A 23755-nucleotide genomic window follows, 5' to 3' on the forward strand; every position below is an offset into this window, starting at 1 on the left:
ACTGTCTTTCTTCAAACTGTGCCAGAAAGCCAAAGGTAGCTCCTCAGAGCCCTTCTGAGTCTCAGTGTATGTTATCTAGCTCACACTCCAGAGTTATTTTCACTGTGCTTTACTTCCTGCTCCCTCATTCTCTGCTGCCTGTTTTGAGGCACTGATCCAGCACAAGCTATTGTATTTGGAGTCAGAATACATGGCAACACTCATAATTTGCAAATTTCATCTAAAAATCCCACTGGAAGAAGAAAGAGGAGGAGAAATCAGATCTTCCCATGGTCAAACCATACACCTCTGGCACTACAGCTCAAGAGAAATTTTCTAGTGTTTTGCATTCTCTAAAACATGTTTCTGTTTTCATTCACTACAGCTTAACAAAGCCATACATACTGCTAAGATTAAGTACTGTGTTCATCTGTTTTTCCCACTTCTCTTTACTGCCACATTGAGCAAGTGCCTACACGTAAGCTGTTCATTGTATTGTCCAGATCTTCTGTGGCAGAGAAATCTTGCATCACATACAGAAAAGCAGCAGTGTGCTCAGATAACACAGGCATGGTCCTTGGCCAAGAAATGCACATTCTGATGGGTCACCAGACCCTCACAAAAATGTGTAATTATTTAAGATCCCCCCACTATGCAGTTCCTCCTCCTTGATGACACTAACTTCTCTGTCTCACACACTAGCTTTTTTTCTGAAATTCTTAGGGTGTTTCTTGTATCAGTAGCCTGAGGGCAATGTCTCAAGGCAGGAACATTCATAAGCATAAACACTGAATGAGGAACAGCAGTTCCTGGAGTTAGAGTGAACATCAAGCTGAGCAGTTATGTCAACATTTTTGAGGAAAAAAGACAATTTTTGCAAAAAAGGCTCTTTTTTGTGGCTTTGTCACACATTAAGTTACTTTTCTTCTGTAGCCTTGGCAGGGCTTCAACTGAAATGCTTTATCTGACCATAAGATAAAAATCTTCATCAAAATGAGAAGATCTGGAAGAATACAGAATCTCTGTTAGCAGAGGTCTTCTAGAGCAGATTATCCACATATTTATCAAAAGTGCCAGTTTTTTGATTTGGCTGACTTGGGAGAAGAAGATGGAACAAATGGTCCTTCCATGACTATTTCATACAACTTTTAGGAGCAGCTTGTCCATCTTTCTTACTGCTGTGCACTGGTACAGGGAAAGGCTATATAGTATATCCCAAGAATTTTCCTGGATAAGGGTGCAAGCAAGTTTGAATAGGCCACAAAGGAGTTCACAAAGGAAAGATACTGGCCACTCTTCCCCTCAAAATTAAACTAACCCAAATTGTCCACATCAAAACATTATACTGATGCATGACATTATTTTGCATGGAGTTTCATGGAAATTGCCATTCTTGAGACAACGACAGTCCACATTTGTGGACCTGCAGCAAGGATAAAAAATCAGGAGGAAAAATAAAAAGGCTGCCAGGATAGTGAAACATGAGTAGAAGAGAAGTCTGATTTTGCTGCTTCTGGTGTATCCCTGTTGAATTAATGAATCGGGGTTTCTGCAGCTTGGCTGTTAAATATATGCAGCTGCTTTCTTTTATTGGCACATAACTTGACTACTAGAAATAGGGCTTTTTGTCATGTTTTGAAGCTTTGAGGCTGGCCATGGCCAAAGCCAGGCTGGTGGGCAAAGCACAGTAGTGTTTCTTGTAGGACTGAAAGACATGGAAAGAAACCTCAGCACCTCACTGGTTTAATCCTGTGGATATGAAGAAGAGCCATTGCTGGTATGGCTCAGCCATCTTTTGTTTTTTAAACTCACTCTATAAGGGGGGGATTTTCTTGCTTTCCTAAGAACATCTCTGGGCACTTTTCCCCATACTGTAAAAAATCTGAAATGTTCCCTGTTCATTTCATTGATTTTGTTCTCTTATTCACATATTATAGTTCTTGTGACTCTTGAATTTACAGGACTTGTTATATTTTTAAGTAGGGTGATGGGAAACATTTTCTGCCAGTTGTTTATGCTGAACATGTATTTAGGGGGCCCGTTGCATGTACCCACCTTGCCTTTGAGTGCATCATGCAGTTGTTAGTCTAACTTAATGTACTGTCCAGCAGGTATTCTGTACATTTTATTCTCTGTGCACAAAAACAATAAGCAATTGGTCTGTGTAGGAATCATCTTCTGCTACGAAAACAATGAGTAAGAGAGACAGAGGAACAATTTGACCCATCTGTCTACCTCCTAGGTTAGGAAGTCCTCTCATTGCCTCAGTCAGTGCTTCAACTTCTGGAGCACAATTAATGTGCAATTCAGATCCTATCCAGGATTCTCAGCTCCAAGAGACATTAATACAGAACCCTTGGGTAAATACCAGAAGTGTTGTTTCATCTCTTCTCCATCTTCCCCTGCTTTTTTTGGTAGATTGGCTTTTCAGAGTGGTGAGGAAAGAGGAGTTTGACTGAAAAATATGAACTGGCAAATAATCTCTTGCTCTATCCCACCTAGGTGGGAGAGAGCTGTGGCTGGGAATAGTCGTTTATTATGCCAAGGGATTTTCTTCCCCAAACTGTGCACTGACATGATTGTAGATCAATCCATCTAAGTGTAAGAAAAATCAAAAGTTCTAAGTTTGTTCTTTGGGAGTTGAGTAAAACTCTTTAGTAAGACTTGTACCTGTGCATCTGAAGACATAATTAAACTTTAGGCGTGCCTTTTGCTGAACTTGTTAAACAAGATTTCCACTGCTTTTTTACCTAGAGGACAAACGCATGACAGAGTCTGTATTTATTTTGAGATACTCATCTAAACTGACACAATGGCAGTATTCACCCTGTAGCATACAATGGTAATCTTACACTGTTCCCTTACCTCCTGCCCCCAGCTAAAGCATTGAATAAAATAAATTTCATCATAAGCAACACTTCTTCCCTCATATTCTCTTCATTGGGTGACTAAAAGAAGCTCTTCATATAGTGTAAGAAAATATTATAAACAATAAGAACATTCTCTGAGTAAGAGAGTCACCAGACAGAATTTGTGTATCTGTATAGTCATTATACTGGTTAAGCTAAATGTACTGGTAAAGCCCATAGACATCATAAATACTAATAATCCAATCCTTGTAAACCTCAGTACTCTCTGATTCAGAACAATTTAAAAAGTGCTTTAGGGTTTCTGAAGAAAGACTCCAGAGGATGTACAATGATGTACCCAAGAGGAAAGCTATATACACTAAGGAATGACTTTACACTAAGGCTCTAATTCTCCATTCTCCCACTCTGCCCATACTTGTACAGTTTCACAGTAAGGTGGATTTGCTTTCCTCAGGCAGGAGAAATGCTACAAAGAGCTCTTAAAATAGGAACACAGAAGTGACCTATTTTCAGTACTTCCATTCTTATTTTCAGGTCTATTATATACAGTGTAATGAACATTGTAATGAACGTTCAGCAGTGAAAAGACAACAATAACTTACCAAGTACATTTGCTCATATTCTAAGTGCAAGACTAAAAATAGTTAGGAGACTGGACAAAACTGGCAATGGGTCAGGGGCTGACCTGCAGAGCAGTTCCCCAGCTTAGGTTAGAGCTATCATAGACCACATGAAATGAACTAGTGACCAAGCCAGAGTGAACACGTGTCACCCTCTCTTGTTGCATTTTGCTTACATAGCAAAGAAACTTTGCAGGAATTTTGACAGCTCTAATGTAGAGCTGCCATGGGTATGGTTGGAAAAGATGACATCTATACCTAGAAAAATTTTATTCAGTAATGGAATTGAACTGTATTGCAGAAGAGGCATGGAGAAGCTCATAGTGTGTCTTTCCTACAGGCTTTATCATTATAATATTTACAAACACTGCGATGTATTACAATAGAACTACCATCTGTTTACCAACTCATCTGCTTCTGAAAATTCAAACTTTCTATTTGGGCGGAGCAAAATCATTTTTCAGCATTGAGGAGGCTTTTGCAAAGCTAATATTGAATTCTTCAATTCCAAAAGTGAAAATTGGAAGTGATTTTTAACAAGGATGGATTATTTTTGCTCATTTTGCAGCTTTTTCAAGGAAACTCTGATTATCTTAAGCAATCACTCACAGTTATGGTACCTGTCTTCACATACGTGTATTTCTGAGACAACTTCAAGAATGCTACAATCTGTCAAAAATGAATTGTTGGATCATGTACTCCACTCTACTATAAACTGCTAACTTCTAGAGAGCAAGCTGCTTTGGAATACTTTGGCATACAATACAAACTTCTTTTAAGAGCTTCAACAATGAGGAAGGAATGCTTTCTTTTTTTTCAGTAGATGTGTACTGTAAAAAATATACATGTGAAGACAGAACATGGACATTTGACAGTTGAACAGTCTATGCTTAGTTTGCTGAAGCAGCATTTCTGTTATGCTTTTTTTTCTTAAGGCCTATGTCAAAAAAACAAATCAGCCATATAGTGATATTCATGTTTTGTAGATGGAAGTGTTTAATTTGAAATTACTAAGGCATCTTTTTCCTAAATGGATGGTCACAGCCTGACTACAAAGCATTCATTAGTGCCCGAGTGCAAGTGTTAATAAAGGAATAAAAAAGGAACTGTCAATCAGGAACTACACGATCGTGCAGTGTTCTTTTCTTTTAGCCAGAGTAATCCAGCTTTGCATTTCCTTCCCGTTGTGAGAATTTTATGCGCTGAGTTATTTCAATGCAGGAACAGACTTAGAGTACCAAAGAATGCAGTCACTTCTATCCCTGAGGTGCTGAATCACTTACCCGCCGCTCCTGGTAGTTAATAGTAGCTATTTTTAGTTTATGGTAGAAAACGCTCTCATGGTGGCAATGATACTTCAAAACAGTTTGGGAGCAAAATCATCTGCTTTGAACGTCTCTCAGAGCCTGTGTGGGTACAAGCGCCTCGCTGTTCGTTCCCAGCACTGGTGATCTAGGTCAGCCTGGCGCGCGGGATGTGGCATTCGCTGCCTCTTTCATAACTGCCTGTAAGAGTTCTGGGGTCATGTTTGTAAACACTGCTGCCATGTGCGCGTAAGCACGTGGCGAGACACCAGCATGACCTGGAGTGCCAAAGCCAAGAGGTAAAGCTTGGCGCCGGTGTGATGTCGCTGAGCCAACCAGCGCCAGCGCCCCGGCTGGCGCACACCCCGCGCAGCCCTGGGAGACACCACGGCGGGTGTTGGAAGGGCAAGTGGGAACCTTCTTCCTGTACGTGGCACACGTGGACGTGTGCTAATGTTGATGGTGGCCCCGCAGGTTCGTCTGTCAGTGTAAGCAAATGGCAGTGCTGAATTGTTCTTAAGAAGAATGGGACTCCTTTCTGCGCTAAGTGACTAAAATTGGAGCCCACATGGTCCCAGAACACAATGCAAAACTGTGACTCTTAGGGAAAAGAACTGTATAAGGGCACATTGCCAAAGTTTCCAAAATGACTTCAAAGACACATAACAGAGACTTCGTGTCTGTAATAGCTTTTTGCTGGCTTTGCACTGATGAAATTAAGACCATGTTTCAGGCATTTGAGGAAGTAGCTCCTAAATTATTTCTGTTTATCAGTAGAAGTTGCGTGATATGGCCAGTACAAACAAAAGTCACAAGTCTCTAATTTCCTCTTAACGAGAAATAAGCAGATTCAGCCACCCAAACCTATGCAAAGTTTCATCTCACGCTGGCCACACATTTTATATGCTTCAAGGAAGAAGAAACTAAAACATGTGACAGGGGGAACAGTCTGTTGTCAATGTCCCTCTCCATTATAGGGGCTCTGTTTCAAGCGCAGCTGTAAGTCTCATTTGCTTTGACCTTTCCTGGGAGAGCTGAGAATAGGACAAAGAGTTAAAGTGTTACCAGTCTCTGCTGAGTCTGCACTTCTCCACCAGGCAAGCCAGAGAGGCGGCTGGAAGAGGGTGTGCACGCAGCAGAGGGTGAGCGGGAGGGGGTGCGGGGAGGGAGAGTAAAACAAAAGGAGAAAAATAAACTGTGCACACCCCGAAACAAAACAGGGGAACAAGTAAAGAAAAAGGCTCGTCTTTGAAGAATGGGAACTTTTCTGTTTGTTTCCCTCCATGTAGTTTTATCTTGTTATCTGAACTCAAGGTACAGTGGACATATGAGTCCTTGAACTCTGAACTGGTGAGGAGAGTAGCAAAAGTAAGTGAATACAATTTTAGCTGAGCAGCTGGAAAGAAACAGGCTTTGTCTTTTTGTGCCTCAGCTATAGGAGGCCATTTAACGCTGCAACACAGCTGTTCAAACCTCTTTCAAACCTTTCTGTATGCCAGTGGCCTGCTAAAACAAAGCAGAACTAAAGCAGTCTTCTCTGAGTGACAATGCAACTCTGGTTTTAAATACTAGCTGCTCCCAATTATTTGAGCCCCATCTCTTAAGCCTGGACAAGAATTGGTCCCTGGTTTGTTAGTGGGAAATGAAAAAAATAAAAGGGCACATTCATTTCCACAGGCTTTTTGAAACCCTGCCTACTGTAAACGTTACCCAATTCCATAGTAGTGTTTCTGGAAAGTAGAAAAGTACCTTCCTCACTGTTGTGTGTACATCTAGCTAGCGCTCTCCAGTGCTACTACGCTATCGAGCAATGAAGTTTCTATTTTTGACTCACTGTGGACAACCTCGCTCTAAACTCCTGGCCTGAATATTGCTTAAATGTAAAATGAGTAAATCTGAACGAGTTAGCAGGCTCCACAGCCTGTCATAGCCCTGCCTTTAGCCACAACTGCTACAAGCAGCCAAGACCGTGGGTGAAAAACAGGAGCGCTCACAAGCTGCAGTGTGGCACCCAGCGGTGCCTGGGGACACCTAGGAGGGTGTTTGTAAACAGCGTGGCCACGTGCACATGAGCAACGTGGGGCTGGGCTTCCTGAACCTCCAAACTGCTGTGGGGAGAGGAGCAACTGTGGGAGGCAAGTCTGAATGCTCTGCTCCATCTTTTTCCAAGGTATTTGCAATGGTATTGTATCTCTAAACATGGCAGGGAAAAATCCATCTGTCCTTCACGGTCAGCTGCGTCTGCCAGCATCAGAGATGCTGCATGAGCTAAATTACTATTGGATTTTATTTCCAAATGCAGATTGTATCACAAGTCCACGAATGTGCTGAAGTTAAATAGGGTGGTTGGTTAAATGCACTGTGTAACGAGGCAGGTGAGCTATGACTATGACCCACAGCAAAGGAATTCTCAAAGTCCAGAGACATTAAAGATTACCATCTCCAATTCAGGTCCAGGAGATGAAGGCAGACTCTTGAACAGAAAGCTATGAATGCTGTTATGGTTAATGTCAGGTCAATGCAGGTTTGTGCATCCCATCTCCAGCAGAGAGACAACAAATTAAAATTGGTTTTATTTTGGTATTTTTCCCTCCTTTGAGCTCTGCTACCAAGTGTGATGGCAACATGAAGGTTTGTGGACCCTGACAAACCTCTAATTGATAAAACAGATCAAATGGGAATTGTGTGGTAGATTGGAGCTGATGTACATGAATGGCTTGCAGACTGTGGGAAATCTTGCCTGAATGAATAGGAGGCTCAGGGGTATTAAAGGGAGTTATCTGGAGTACCTCCTTATAGAAATGTCATAACTGTTTCACACACTGTGATTAACTGACACAATCTACTACTTTTAATTATTAAGTATTTGTTTGGAGGTATATGAAGACATCTACAGTGCCAGTAAAATGGAGACAACATTCTTCCCTGCATCCTTTCTCAATTGGAGTGAAGGGTTTAAACAGTGCCACAAAGCAAAAAGTCATCCTTTTCCCTGAGGAGATTTATTTAATTTGCTGAGTTGTTTTGGATAAGCACTGCTGATTAGAGGTCCAAAAGTTTGTTCAGCAAAACCAGAATATGTTGTCAATCAACAGAAAATGCTACTGAAAACCAAATTCTAAAAAAAAGTGAAAAGCGTCTAGTTTCTGTTTCTTAAAATTGATACTTCTGTTATCTTAGTAAGCAGAGAAAACGATCACTAAACTTCTGAATGAGCAGGAAGGAGGGTATCATGGGTAAAGAACTGGGGTTTAAGAGATATGGGTTCAGTTCCCAGCTATACCACAGCTTTCCTGTAGGTCTTCTAGGGTTAAGAAAAAAAAGGCACAGAAATGAATGACTCCAGCAGGGTTTGTACCACATTGCATGATCTCTGTGTGCTTTGGCTCTCAGTTGTTGCTTATTAATTTTATACCCTTTCTCTCCTTCTTTGCATGTTTTGCCTGCTCATTAACATCAGCACCCTGGGGAAAAGGCTGCAGCAGTTCTGCTTAGGAACTCCTCACACACACACACACACACACACACACAGAGCAGGCACTAATAGCAGCTTTGCTTTATTTACTGCAAATATTTAGTTTTTTGAAAGGGAGCTGCCTGCCTCTGCTATAAACAGGAGTTACTAACACTCTGGCCCCTTGTGTGCTGCCAGACCCCTTTTTTCTGCCTCTTATACTGAATTAAATAGTAAGACAGAACAAAAATGGCTTATGTTTGCACAGCCCCAAGCACAGTGGGATTCTGTTTCGTGGCTGGGATATGAGGTGCCTCCTAATGTGCAATAATTAATTTCACTCTATCCACTCTCCTTATATTTAGAAGCATCAGAGTTGCCATCCTGAATTAGGCTCATGCTCCAGCTTGTCCAACAAAGTATCTCTAACCAGTTCATTGTTTCAAGAAAATGCAGCTATTCTGTTAGTAGCTAGACCCACTCTTCCAGAAGCATAACTTCTTATTCATCAGCTAAAATCTACATTTTATAGCAAAATACATGTTAACTTGCAACTGCTTTGAAAATATGGGGTTTCTAAGTAAAAATTAGGTTTTTAGCTTCTATACCTGTAGTATTTCCATCCATTCCTTCTTCCTGTCCCCATGAAAAAAATCTCTAAAACTACTTTTTTCTTTCCCAGTACTACAAAGTAAATGACTGATTAGGTCCCTCACTGCTCCAAGAGTCTCTGCTATAGCTTGATGAGCCCAAGAAAAATGAATAGGGCTTTGTGAAAATGGCAGTTTGCAGGATCACAAGTCAGCTGACATTGGGAAGAAGAAAAAAAAAAGCCACCTATACTTAAAGTATTGTCAACTGTACAACATAGACACAGTGGAAAAATAGATATAAATCTGTATTTTACTGTCTGGCTTCTCACTTCTCAGGCAGTACACAGAGTTATAGAAGGAAAACAGATCAGCACAGTTCTTGGTTTTCTTACTGCTTTCTCACACCTACAGAAGCTTCTCTGCATTAAGGATTACAGGGAAGCAGAAAAGTACAGGTCTGGAGTTATTTAGGAAAAACAAATGTTCCATGTAAAGTATGGAAAGCACCATAGAAAAAAACAGAGAACTGAAAGGCTGTACTTTTCTGCTTTGTGTGGTTTTCATCTTTATGAATATCAAGAGTGTTTTTCCCTATTTGATCTGTATTTTGACTTGCTCCTAGGTATGTGATGTGTACATTTGCAACTACCTGTGAATGGAATGGGAAACACACTAGCATACATTTTCCTTCCCACAAAATGTCTACGAGATACACAAAATGAAAGAAGTGTTAAATCTGACCCTTTCCAGTTGTTCAGCTTTCATGTTTTTGATATTTAGTGTTGTCATTTAAGTAATACTTCAGAGCTGTTTTGGGCAAACAAAGTTGAAATTAAATAGAAAAGCAAGAAAAGGAGTGCAGAGGGAACAGAAATTTGGTAACCAGAAAGTATGTCAAAATCTGTAATATGTGTGCACACATACCAGCACTGCTCTGTATCCCAGGAAGAGGTGACCCGTGTATTTGCCAGCTTTCATAATTTCTCTTGTGGGGATAAATTGTATTTGTTTTATTAAGCTATATGTGCACTTAGAGCTTCATGGAAATACTTCACTTCTGTGGTCTTTAACTTTGGGAAAGCAGTAGAAACTCCTGTTTTACTGCAACAATTCCTTTTCCTCATTTTACCATGAGCAGGAGAGTCCAATGCTACTTGCACACAAGAGAAAATATGCAATCATTCTTTTCTCCTTTTTGCTTACATAAGAGCTGAAAGAGTTTTGTGTCCTTTGGCAAGTATAAAAATTTTATAACTTCAAAGAATGTGACTTCAAACACAAGTGAAGTAGCACTGAAAGAACAAACAGATTAAACAAAGATGAAAAAAGCATCAGGGGCATGAAATGGGAGTGTTGCATGAACAGTTGTCTTTCATTTGATGGGACAAATCTGGAAAGATGCTAAAGGACACTGAAGATGGGGGCAGAACTCTCCCTTCAGAATCAGGCCCAGGGTTAATATTTACCCTTTGATCTCTCTAACAATGCTAGAAGTGGCAAGAGAAGGAACAAATAGTCAGCACAACCTCAGGAATGCCTTTGTCACATATTCTCTCATATGCTTTACTCTTGCTTGCTACCTTCTGCTGCCCAGACAGCGCAAGAGTAATGGGAACTGTAAGTCAAAAAAAAAGGCCAGAAAAGAAAATGAAAAGTGGTAAAGAGCTTACTGAAACAGAAGCAGATTCTGGACAGGACACAAATCATTTTATCCTGCAAATGAGAAGACACCACTGCAGTGTTACAAAATTACAAAATTACAGTGTTGTAATAGGTATCAACAGAAAATGGGAGCAACCAACGTGAACATACAACTGCTAGCAGAAGCCATGTGTATAACAAGATCTGTGATCAGCCTTCCTACTCTGTTGCATTACAGTGAATACCATGACTCATCCAGACAAATTCAGAACATGGAAGAGGCATTTGTACCAACTGCTTCCTTGCTATGAGGAGAAAACAGATCTTAGGATTCATTTTGTAAAGCAAGTAATGTGCTTTGCACAATGTTCTGAGTGATTCCTGCAAAACTGCCTAAGAAAGTCTGAAAATTGTGCATGGGACTGGATAAGGAGTGTTACAACCTCTGATAATGAGGTCCTAAAGCACATGCAGGGCATAGGCTTCAAGTGTCTCTGAAGACCAGAACTGGCCTGACAGGTTTGGTTTAGCTCCACAGGCAAGAGCATGAAACATGTTGTCAGTTGGGTGCTTCTGACCAGCTACAGTGCATTTCCACAGAATCACAAATTTTTTGTCTCTGCAAGGGATCCCAACAATTAACACCACTTCTCTCCCCGCACTTCCGCTCTTTTTTTTTTTTTTTTCTTTTAGCAACAGATTGGTGGCATTATTCATTTGGTTGAGTAAATGCAGAAATTTCCACCAAGCTTCTTACATCTAATGGAGATCCAAAACTTGCCTTGCAGTGGTATAAGCTTTTGTAATGGCAATGCCTCTTTGTGTCAACATGTCTCATTAAGTAATAAAGACTTTCAGCTATTTGATTTTACTCATAAAGTTAGTGGGATTCACTATTTCTTTCTTGTTCTTTAAAAAGAGGATTGTTCTAGTATCCTAACAAGCAGTGAATCATGCTTAATTAAGGAAAAAATATATAACCATTTACAGTGAGATTCTTATATTGTAAAGAGCTGTTTTGCCATAAAAGCTTTTGAGACTTTAATTAATTATACATTTTTAAAAGGGGAGGAGGGGCACAAAAATAATTTGAAACCTTTGCAACAATTCCCTTAACCCCCATCTCATACTTCGGGTCAGTCTGTTCCAGACAAACCCGTCAACACAGCCCACACTGCGCTCAAGCCCAGAGGGAAAAAAACACCAGCATTCGACAAAGGATCCAGCGGTCAAGAATGCAGCACAGATGCAGAAGGCACAGCCAAAACCCAAACTATGATATGAGTTCTTAAAACTCTGCATTTTTTTGTTTCTGTCCCCCTCCTCCGCCGTCCATGAGGACTCGGGACATTCCTAGAACTCTGTCCTCACTGCTGCGTCAAGGCAGCTGCGAGGATGCTGGGACACTGTTTGTAAACACTCAAGCCACGTGCACGCAAGCACATGGAGAGTCATCGTCCTGACCTAAACCTACCCACTTGGTGAGCCGGGGTTTCGCTGCAATGGAGCCAAATCCTTTCCCAACACGTTGTGACTTAGAGTAGCTCACGCCAGGACACTGGAACACAAACTTGGACTGCTGATGCATTATTGGAAAGGAGATCAGGCAGCAGAGTTGTTTAAACTTTAGTCATTGAAATGTGAGTTTAGGGACAGGGTAGCTTATGTGGAGTGCTGAAGATGTTCTTTATACAGCTGCAAAAATTCAACTTAAACCTGGAAACTTCCCCTCCCCCATGCATACACCTGGTAAAACCAATATTCCTATGCTGGGAAAACATATGGAATATATTTGAGGTTAGAGGTAATGCCATAGAACATGTGAAGATTATTTAATGTTGTCTAAATTGCATCATAGTATTTAATCAGAGTGCGGATGGTACTGCCCTGTGCCTGGGGAAGACACTTCCAAGGGGTATTTGGTAATTGAGCTATTCCTGGTTATCTTAGCTATCTAAACACTCACCTGCTCACTTCTTTGAAACTGTCTGTTGTGGTTTAACAAAACTTTGTACTTGATTAGGCTTAAAATGCTGAATTTTTCTTCCTTGCTGAACTTGAGCATAGAACAAGCCTATTCCTTTCCACACTGCAACAGAAATTCCTCCTGTATTTAACGTTTTATTTTTGTTTTAGTAAGAGGAAAAACACACACACAAGGAATTAGGTCAAATACTGCAAGCCTTTATTTATCTGTGAGAATAATCCTTCTGGGATTTCTTGCCATATGTATACTACAAGGCAACAACCCTCCAACTTGGAATCCCCACCTCCACAGAAAACTTCACTTTTTAAAGACAGCCTCAGTTTTGTTCAGGTTGCTAAGATGATTCAGCGTTCTGGAAGGTGTTTTACAGAGATGAACAAGCCTGCTTGAAAAGACAGACGGGAATCTAAATCTTTATGCCTTTTATTTGTTAAAGTGTTTTTCAAAGCACGGCAATTGTCTTTAAAGTGACCTCAGATTTAAAATTCTTTACTGTGAAAAACTAGTAGAAAACCCTTTCTGATCCACCTATAACATCTGTTAGGACATATTTTTTTCTTCATTTCAAGAACAGTGTGAGATACTTGAGTAAAATTAGTTTGCTCTTCTTTCTGTTTCTCAGACCTTGTTTTTCTCTACCTTCTTCTCTGCTATGTAATGCGAGGCACATTCCCAGTATTTTAATCCAAACAATCTTTTTGGGTCAGTCATCAGCTGTATTTGGGATTAGTCCGGCTGATGCTGGAGGGTCCGAATTTTATTCCTTAACCCCACCATCTCTGCATCCACCCACTGAGGAGTTCCTTGGCAAAATGGGTAATTTTCCATATATATACACACACATATGCATACATACACACACACACACTTACATATACACACACATACAGATTTTTAAAAGCAAACTTATCTACCCTAAGGTAAGGCAGAAGTGATTTCTTTTCAATGGGTGACTGAGAGGATGATTACTCATGGTACTTTCCATTTGTAAGGTTTTATTATCCAGGATTATTGGGACGAGGTATGCAAATTGAACATGTAAGCAGTGATGATAAAGTAGTAACTGGAACTATGGCAACTTGTTAGTAGTTACTTGTTCAGTGTTCAAAAGATATTTCTGCTGCAGAATGTCACTAAATGAGTAAGATGGTACTCACTGCCTTATGAAGTAAGGGATGGGAATAATGCTGCAAGTGTGATTGATTCATACAATTCTCTTTTTGGCTTTCAGCCATGATGCAGTCATATGCTTTATCTCTGTCAGACTACAGCTTTTTTTTTTTTAATAATGAATCATAGTACATCCCACTCCATTTCAGAACCAGCACATTGCCTTTCAAAATGATGTCACAACACTTAATGCTGCTGGCTGACTGCCTTAATAGCAATCAGAGAGCTGGACTAAATAAATACTGTATATTATTTGCCAAAATAATTTGTGGTTGTGTTCTCCAATGCAGTTTCCAAGATAACCACCAGCTCTACTTGAAACTTGGCAACTTTCTTCTACCACTTTCAAGCTCCAGCTGTGAAGCTAGCTTACAGATGCTGCTAACATGGCTATAGCTACTGTGTAGTAGCCCAGAGAGAGAGGTAGAGGGGTCACTCCCTGTGACCAGCCAAATTTGACAGCTCTTCTGGAATTCCACCTTGACAAATTGTCAGCTTTTTAGAAAGAACCTTACTTGGCTCTTGTCGAAACATGAAATACATCTTCCACTTGGAACTAAATGGAACAAGGCATTTAAAGTCACTGCTTAGGCACACTCTGATAAAACCACTACTGTCCGTGCAAGTAACTCAGGATTGAGACACTCCCTGTAAACCTGACCAGGCTCAGTAACATTAATCCAACCTGACCTTCATGTTTTTTCGAACAGCAGATTTGCTCCAAAAGATGATAAGGGGTTTTTCCCCCCTTTTCTTTAGGGCTGTCTGGCTGTTGTTAGTATTTAAGGCAACACTGTGAAAGACACATGCCAGCAGCATCTGAAGTGCTTGGGCAAGAAGGAACAGTCCCATCCAACTTTGGCAGCTGAAATATCCATTTCAGCAGCAACTGCAGGTTCTCCCAATTCCGCATGCAAAAGCCAAAACATTTACAACTTTGTATTTCTGCTACCCAGTGCAGCACAGGTACCAACAAGAGACCTTGGAGATCTGTCCATCATAATAACTCGATAAGTCTGCAACAAGAGCACAATTCTTGTTCTTTAAACAATGCTGACATGCCAAAGTCTAAGACCATGTGCACTATATAAAAACAATACCACTTTTTCTGGCAAAAAGCCACCACAATGAATCACCACAATGCCAAAGTTCTCATTAAAAACCTTACTACCAACAGTGATAGTTCTGTAGATTCAGGTGCCTCAGTGTCTCCTGTTCAGCCTTGTCTTCTTTTGAAGATTTGTGTGGAATGGGCAATACAAAACCACTTTCTTAGGTTCCCTGGATGCATTCACAAAGGGTTTTTTTATGCAACTTCCCAAAATGTAACAACTCTTTCCAGTGAAAGATGACTTTTGAGTTCTTCATCTCACATTAACAGCAGTTTAGTACCACCAGCAAACCACTGTTGTTTTCCACAGCTTTGCATTCCCTTTTTTCCCTCCTTGCCTCACCCTGGCTTCTAGATTTAAATGTTTACTGACTTCACTGGCAGGGGTCATTCTAAGCTTTCCAAGAGAGAGACAAAATACTGCACAACAGAGATTTTTTTTTTCATCGGTTCCAAATGGTGGTTTTCTGTGGGATAGAATCCAAGATGGGTACATTGTTTCAGAGAGTTAACAGCAGCAGTCAGATCCCGCTGTAACTCGAGTTTAGACATCACAATTGATCATTGACATTTCCCCGTTGAGTATCTCCGGCAACCACGTCCTGTTTTGCACTTTACAACCTCCAAAGTGGAATACACATGCAGATACACAAGTGCACGTGTGACTGCACTCACCCCCTGCTGCAGAAAGTCAACCTGCCATTAACACGCGAATGGAACGGCCTCATTACAAACAACACCCACTGACCTGCTTTCACTAGGGACAGTGTTATCTGCTCATCTCTGAAACTCTTAAACTTCACTTTGAAAGAAGAAGAAGAAGAAAAGAAAATGATGCTGAACATATATTCAGAGCTGCCGATCACTGCTCAAAGCCTGCACATTGGCACGCCGCTCATCATGGAAAGCAAATCTTGTGATGAGATCTCAGGCTGCAGCGTTTCGATGAAAGCACGCTAGACCACATCACTTTTCCCTTCACCTCACTCCGAAAAGGAAAATCACTTAGCAGAAAAGAGTCTGCTGAATTTCCAACACTCAGACCGCGAGCCGAAAAGCCCCCTTTTAACTCTGGGCAAGAGAATCAGTGCTGGTGTCTAAGGGGGTGATTTAACGCCGATAAACGCCCCGATGCGAGCGAGCGAGCGCGCACCGCCGCGCGTCCGACTCAGGCGCGGTGCGGTTCTGCTCTTGTCTGTCATCTGGCGGGGAACGAGCCTGACCCGGCCGAAAGCGCTGTTTTAGGGGAACACGCTCGGGAAAGTGATTCTCCTTTTCATCCCGTGGCCGCATTGTCCCCCGACGGCGGGGTTTAGCAACGCGGGCAAAACACGCGTGTGGATCATCGCACGGAAAACGGGAGGCCTCGCTGCGAGCCGCCGCCTCGCCCGCACGCACTTCTCCCTCCCGAGCCCCCCGCACCGCGGTCCGCTCGCCACCCCTCGCCCTCCCCAGGCCCCGCAAGCCGCCCGCCTCTCTCCCCTCTCCCCGGGCTGCGCCCGCCTTTGTGTCCGCCCGGGGCCGGGGAGCGGCACAAAGCCGGGGCGCCTCCGGCCGCCGTCCCCCGTCCGCAGACAAAGGCGCGGGGAGGGGCGGCGAGGCGAAGCCCGGGTCCGGCCCCGCGGGGAGGGGGCGGCGGCGCCCCGGCCGCCCCTGTCAATCAGCCATGTTGGGGGACCCCCGGCGGCGCCCCCTCCTCGCCGAGCCCCCGGCGGCGCGGCGCGGCGCTGCCCCGCGACACCTCCCGGCGGTGCCGGGCGGGGAGGGCGGCCGGCGCGGGGATCCCGCTCTGACCTCTGCCGCGTCCCTCAGCCTCGCCGACATCCAGCACGCACAGCCCGGGCGCCGCGCTCCCCGCTCCTACAGCGCCGCCATCTTGCTTCCTTCTGCTCCTTGGCGAGCGCGGCCGGGCCCCCGCATCAATATGCGCGCGGCGCCCTGACGTCGGCGCCCGCCCCGCGCACCGCCCCGCGCGCGCGGCGCGGCTGCCCCCGGTCCCCCCCGGCGCGCGCGCGGGGGCGCCCCCAGCGCCGTCAGCGGCGCCGGCCCCGCTCCGCTCCGACCGCGCGGGGCTTTCTTCCCGGCTGCTGACGCTCTTTCGGCCTTCTGGGGATTCCCACCCCCGCCCTCTCGCACCCCTCCGCCCTTTCTGCGTTCGCCGGTGGGTTCGCGGGACACGGCGGGGCGGAGGGTACCGCCCTCCGTGCGCCAGCCCCCGCCACCCCCCGTGGGACACCCCCCGTGCCGCATCCCTCCCGTCCCCGGGCGCCGGTGGCACTTTCCCACGGCCCCGGGAGCCCGTCTGCTGTGCTGAGGGGTGCAGCTTGGCAGCGCGCGGTGGCCGGCTGAGGAGTAAAAGAAAAGCCAAGAAAGAAAAGTGGGCGGGGGGGAAATCGACAAAATCTTTTCAGGCTTCCCCAAAATGAAGCCCCGTGTCCGCAGACACCGGGATTGCTCAGCGCGGGGTGAGCTGGACGCTCATTCCCGGGAGCGCCCGCATCCCCGCGGCTCGGTGCGTGACGAGCGGGACCAGCGGCACCATTCCCAAACTACGGCCAGGAGAAACGGTGTCGTGCCCGCGACAGCTGGAGCCGCAGAAGGAGGTCCGGCTGCCGGTCCCAGCCCGCAGCCCCGGGAGCGGAGGCTGGTGGCCCCGAGCCTGCCAGCCCCGCCGGCGGGGGACAGCTCCCCGCTGCCATCCCCTCCGTGCGCCGCTCGCCGCCTTTCGCCCGCGGAGCTGGAGCCCTTCCAGCTGGGCAGCTGCGGGCAGCAGAAGTAAAAGTATGCAAAATCGCCTCTCCGGGAACCGGCGCTGGGCTTTCACAGCGCCGAAACACCGCCCGGAGCCCCGAGCGCCGGCGGACCCCGGGCCGCCCCTGCAGCGGGTCCCTCCACTTACCCACTGCGCCAGGTAGAGCAGCCCACAGGTTGCTGTCCTCCGGCTTGTCCGGGACGCGTGCGGGGCCCGGGAGGATTTTAGGAGAGCATTAGCTTTCCGGCCAGGCCCTCTCCCCCTCTCCGGTGTGTCTTCCACCCCGGGGGGTGCCCGGAGAAGGTCTACAAGCGCTGTGTTCATCAGTGGTGCCCAAGAGATGCTGAATCTCCGTCTGTCTCCTGCCTGGCAAAGGCAGGCTGGTGGAAATGGGCTTCAGCAAGATGACAAATCCGGTGCATTTGATGCAGATCGGAGTGATTTCTAGGAAGTTCAGGTCATCACTGAGTAATTTGTTTTTCATATCACAGGTTGTACACTGAGTTTTGGTTTTACTTTAATTTCTGTGAAACATTTCAGAAGTACACCAGAGATAAAAGTTTGCACTTACAACTTGCTAATATAGCTGGTGGCAGAGTGTCACTTGGGTACCTTTGTGAGGCAGCTCGTTCTCCCCAGCCTTTGGGAAGGTGCTGGGCTGCCTAGCCCTATCCTGTAGGAAAATGCAGGGGTTTCTGACAAAGACCTTTGTGTTTACTACTGCAGAGCTGACTTCAGCAGCATTTCGTGCAGCCTAAATCTATGCAAATAGACTCAGGTCTCTCTCTTCTTGGAAAAGTAAATGATGCAAAAAATGGTTAAGGTCTGCCTCAATTTTGCCATTTTTGTGCTTTAACAGCACTTGCTTGATTTCCAGCAGGCTTTAATCAGCATTTAAAACTCTTTTAGGTTTGCCTGTTTTATTAAAGCCCGGGGTTGCTTTATTCCCTGGCGTGGCACATGCAGCTGACACGACAAGGAGCAAACATGCTCAGCCTCTCAGTGGCTTCCCAGCGCTGTCTCGTCCCTGAGCTGCTAGCACATAACATTTAACACCTCCATCCTCTGCACTGTCTTGCTCTGCCCCACCAGGGCTCGGCTTTGGCGGGGCCTCTCTCTGTGCTTTTCTCCAGCAATTTGCATTGCGCTGGGAGAGGTGACCCTCCTTTGCATGGCTCCGATCCCTCCCGTGCCCGTGAGCCCTTTGTGGCTGGAAAAGGCAGGTGGCTGGTTTTGGCAGGACGCTGCTGCACCGGAGCAAAGACCTATCTTCCCTCTGCATGAGCAGGCAGCTGCAAGCCTGGGTACCTGACAGGGTGGGTAAAATAAAAAATAAAAAAAAAAAAAAAAGAAAGAAAGAAAAACCCTCCAACAACCACCGAACCCAAAAGCAACAAGCAGGAGTTTGAAACTGAGCTTTGTTTTTCTGACTGTGCTCCTGTGCTGAAGATAAGGGACCACTCATGCATGTTTTACCTGCACATATGAATGTGAGAAACGCGTGCATTTTTTGAATGCTTCCTGACATAGGTGTGGTTCCCTTCCCTATTCTTTGCTCTCTCTCACTCTCTCTCTCTTGCAACTTTACTGCCCTAATGACAGCCTGTTGTAATCACGAGGCTCAATAAACTCAGGAGCAGTCCTGCTGAACCAGCAGTAGTGTCTCGCCTCCGGGAGCACAAGGCACATTTACCGAGCCTCCCCGGAACAACCAGCTTGTGCTCAGCTGTCTCGACCTACAAACCTGCTAAGTGACCCGGTGCCATCCTGACATCTTGACAAACCAGGATCTTTTGGCTTCCAAGACAATGGCTTTCCGTTGTGCATACCCCTGTCAAATGTAGTGTGCTCTACAATGCATGTTACTTGGTATTATGGTGTTATGGTTACTGTGTTAGCAGCCTGATGGCAGGGAAGTGAACCTAAATTCTCCCTAAACAGAGTAGTTCTGTTTGCTTCAATGTATTTATTGAATGAGACATTTTGACCCATTTTGCTTTGCCGTATCTATCAAACAGGGAGAGAAATGACTGAACATGACCACAGTGAGAAGTCACATAAAACCCCCCACACTTTTTCACCCTTAAAGAGTTGGGGGCAAAAAGTCTTTTACCCCTCAAACATGCTGTTCCCTGACTTAAGCTGTATGCATTCCTCAAAGAACGTATCTGCTGTAAAAAACAGATATGCAGCTTCTTTGGAAATGTGCTGAAATGCACTTAGCTCAAACAATGTTCTGGAGCTGTTTCTACAACAATCATACCATTTCTCATGGGCAGAACGTCAGGTGAAAAGCATCCTGCAATGAGAGCATTTGTATGTACAGTGTGTAATTGCACACAATTAATCCAGCAGTTTCAAAGAATGGGGGCCTTGCCCCTCTGCTAGAGGAAGACTTGCTCACTGTCAAGGATGTTGGGGTGGCCAGGATGAGAGATTGGAGTGGCCAGATTCCTGCTGCAGTGAGCAAACCTGACAGACTCACTGAGGGAATGTAATGTGCGTGGCCTCCTCAAAGCCCAAACGAAACATACAGAGAGATGTACAGTACAGATAATATTTCATCCTGTACCCCGCATTGCAGAATAAGTAGGTTTGTATTAGCTACCCACTTCACACAGCTTGCAGGGGCAAATTGAACTCTGACTTTGAATTTCTGTGCAATAACCAGTTCAGAGCCATAATTCAGTTGTTTCTACTGAGACTTCAACTTCTCGTCTTGTTTTTATTCATGTTGTCTTGCTCCCATAATAAAGTGTGAACAGCTGTGTGAGGTGAGAGGAAAGAAATTTGCTAGATACCTCATTTCACCTCCTCAAGCAAACCTCTGGAACCCAGAGAACTGTCTGCTGTAACATGATGGACCTGCAGAAAATCTCTTGTGTCCTTTCTCCACACAGACATTTGTCTCTGTGACGAGGGACACTGATTCCTCATGGGCCCATGTCTGGATCACAGCAGCATCCACCAGAAGCCCTAGAGGGACAAGGTGAGGGAAAGACAACAGGACCAGTTCGGTGAGCTGTTGTTTTGCTTTGGTTTATACTTTCAGCAGAGCTGAGGGATCACACTGATGCTGGGGCTGCAGCAACGCCAGCAGGCAGCAGGAGGTGGCCCTGCCATACTCATATTGATGACAGGATGCCACCTCACTTTTTTCCCCCGAATTCATCAAAGATCTTTATTTGTCATGTCTTTGCATTACTACCCTGGACAGGAAGGGACTTTTCCAGGACTGAAGAGATGAGTTGTTGCAGAGGAAACACATAGGAGCTTTGTTTGTCTGTTTGGGAGTGAGGTGCCCAGTGGCTGGCATGCCTGCAGGGATGCTGTGATGAGTTGTCTGCCCAGTGCTGTCATTCTGTTGGTGGGAGATGTGTGTTTCCTAAGAGCTGTAGATGGCTCAACTTTTGAAGCCTTGGCTTTTGCCAGTGGGTGTAGATGTCTTTATGCTGCTGTTCAGTGTTTATGGCTTTAAGGTGACTGTAGTCCTGTGATTGCTAAGGCATTTATATCTGGAAAGCCTGAATTTTGGCACCCTAGACCTCTGCTAGGCAATTGTTGGGATGGTTGGGATGAATACCCTGGGGGAAGGAAGCCCCTGGCAGAGGAGAAGGGGTAAGGGGGGCTTAAACAGAGGTGAAGCAGGAGGATCCTTTCTGAAGGTACAGCTTGTCCTTTTGAGTTCCCAAGCTTGCTTTTTCATGGTTGTAGAAGTAAAATCTTGAATCCTCTACACAAGAGAATCAGAAGCTTTACTCACAGGATGTAGGGCAAAGTCTGGGCTGAGGGATGGACAACCAGGTCTGTGGTTACTCCTGAGAAGTGTCACTTTACTTGGTTGACTTGTGGTAATAACCTTCCAAGAAACTGACCTGCAAAGAAAGAGCACTCAGCAGTGTGTAGATCCTAGATACAAGTGACATTCAGGATCAAAATCAATTTTTCCTGCTCTGCTCATCCCCGTCCCCAGCCTGCCAGCATTGCTGATTTGTGTTCACTCCTGGACTGCAGCACCTTTGGGAAAGGCAGCAAAGCTGGGAAAACAAGTGCATCAGCCCAGTACCACAGACCAACACACACAGGGGGACAGGAGAAGAGTGCATGGTTGCCCTTCCCCAAAACACCTCCCTGTGAGCAGAGGCAGCAGCCAGTCTCACTCCACCAGCCAGGCTTGCTGTGGAATGTTCTCCCACAGGCAAATGCCTGCCACAGCAAAGTGTGGTGAGCTGTGCTGTTGCTGTCAAGTGCACTACACAGCCATCAGGTGGCTTGAAGCTACACCATCAGTCAGCCCAGCTCTGGGGAGCAAAACTGTGTTTTTAACCCTCCTCAGAATCGTTGGGCAATGACGTGCAACCAGGACTGCTGCACTGGTGTCAGGTTCTGTATGTGACAATGTGCATCTCTCCCTGAATTTCTGGGCTAGAGCAACATTTGATAGCTGTATCCATCCATTCTCTGATTGTTGGAGGAATTAAAATCCTTAGATAATCCCTGAACTGTGAGCATTTTGCAGCTGCATGAATAGCTTAGGGCTTGAGTGGACTGGGCAGGAAAGGCATGCTACAGCTGCCAAATCCTTTACTGATTTTTTCCTCCTGCCTTCTCCACTGATGTTTAGTTTTCTCCTTATCTTCAAAGACTTACACAGCCTGGTGGGTTGCATCCTGGTGTGGTTTTTTACGTGCTGCCCATGGGGTCTGCTGCACTGCTCAGCATCACCTCCCTTGCTGGCAGCTCTCGCCCTGTGGCTCCGCAGCAGCGTTAAGGGAGCAGGCAGGTGGAGGAGGCCACAGAGACTCCTGTGTGCTCCTCCTGGTCTCTGCTGTTGACACTGATGGAGGGGGATCCTTTGCATATGATGACCCCTCAGTAGCAGTGTGAGCCTGTGTGAAGCAGGGTGCAAGAGGCTTTTACAGGAGTTTGGTGCTTCTGTTGCTGGAAATCAGTAGTATTCACTCTGCCTTCTCAGCTTTATTTAGAAGTGTCCCAGTTTGAGCAGTGGCTTGTTTTCAAGGGCTTCTCTCTCATCTGTCCCTGTACATGACTTTTGCTCGACTGCAAATTGAGCAGGATGGAGGGCTAAATTCCTACCGGCTAAATTCCTACAGCTTCTGAGCCCTGAGAGGGGCTCAGTGTCTTTTCTCCCTGGAAACTGACTTCACATTCCTCAGAACATCATGATAGAAAGTGAAGGAGTGACTGAGCACTGATCTCCTGAAACCACATTTTCAAATTAGGTGTCTGAAAACAAGCTCCCCATGTCTGTAGCACTGAGGAAAGGTATCTCTGTTCCAGTGAGCTTGATGTCCGCTAGTGACACTAGTGACAGTGTCAGTAATCAGTACTGGTCCCTTTCAGTTAGATATTTTCCAGTGTATATATTTTAACATACAGCTTTAGGTATCAGGAATTTGGTCATTTTCTACAGTTCATCTCTCAATTAGGAAGGAAAAGGTTTTGCTGTTAACAGAGAAGTCAAGGATATGTGCCAATTCTTGCAGTGCAGCCTGTGATTTCCTGGCATATAATGAAAGCTGGCTCCTAAGAGAGTCTTGCAAAGGGAAAAGTGCCAAGGGAAAACTAGAAGGGACTGATGAAACAGTTAAACAGGCTGATATACAGACACCTGGGATGTGATACAGCAAATGCTACTCTTTGGAAGGAGCCTTAGTTGTGTGCCTGGGCAGGAGCTGGGAAAGGCAGAAGCTGCAAGGTTGTATGACTCAAAGAGCTTTACTTTTTCATTTTTAATCATTAGTCATTTTAACAAGCTCAGTAGGACTTTACTTGTTGGTTGCTGTTCTCCCAGTGCTTCCAGATGAAAAACCCAAACCTTATAATGGGGTTGCCATTGCCTTGTGACTCAAAAATTCTCAGCCCTTGAGCAGAAGTGTCATGTTTGTTCATGTCCTTAGTGCAGGCACAATTATACTGAGTTAAATTCTGCTTAAATCAATTTTACCTTGTAAAAGAAAGCTATATGGAAAGCTAACTGCTTTGCAGCATGCATTTAAGCAGCTAAATAGTGTTCAAAAGCAATGTAAATGCGTGTGTGCCGGTGATCTCTGTAGTGTGGATTTTCTAATCTAGAAGCAATGTATAAAGAAGATAAATGCTGTAGCTGTCTTTGTCTCTTTTGATTTCCTTCTCTGGCAGAGCAGTTTGTCTGTGGTCCTAGCTGAGCTGTCAGCTTGCTTTGAGTTTTTCTTACATGCCTCCTTCTGATTTAGGCAGGGAGTCAGCACCACATCTCCTCAGGGGCAAGACA

The 23755-nt window shown here is 44.9% G+C and overlaps 1 protein-coding gene across 3 annotated transcripts in view; it reads right to left on the minus strand.

Annotated features, from left to right (window-relative positions):
• Positions 1-16726, minus strand: part of TET2 (tet methylcytosine dioxygenase 2) — a 71117-nt gene extending 54391 nt beyond the window's left edge. For all 3 annotated transcript variants that reach the window (XM_039703779.1, XM_039703777.1, XM_039703778.1), the window contains exon 1: positions 16524-16726. In XM_039703779.1, the coding sequence (XP_039559713.1) occupies positions 16524-16553 (30 nt within the window). In that variant the 5' untranslated portion in view covers positions 16554-16726. The remainder of the gene's footprint in view (positions 1-16523) is intronic.
• Positions 16727-23755: the final 7029 nt, after the last annotated feature.

The sequence above is a fragment of the Passer montanus genome, unplaced genomic scaffold, assembly GCF_014805655.1.
Source record: "Passer montanus isolate IOZ18808 unplaced genomic scaffold, ASM1480565v1 scaffold169, whole genome shotgun sequence".
NCBI lineage: Eukaryota > Metazoa > Chordata > Aves > Passeriformes > Passeridae > Passer > Passer montanus.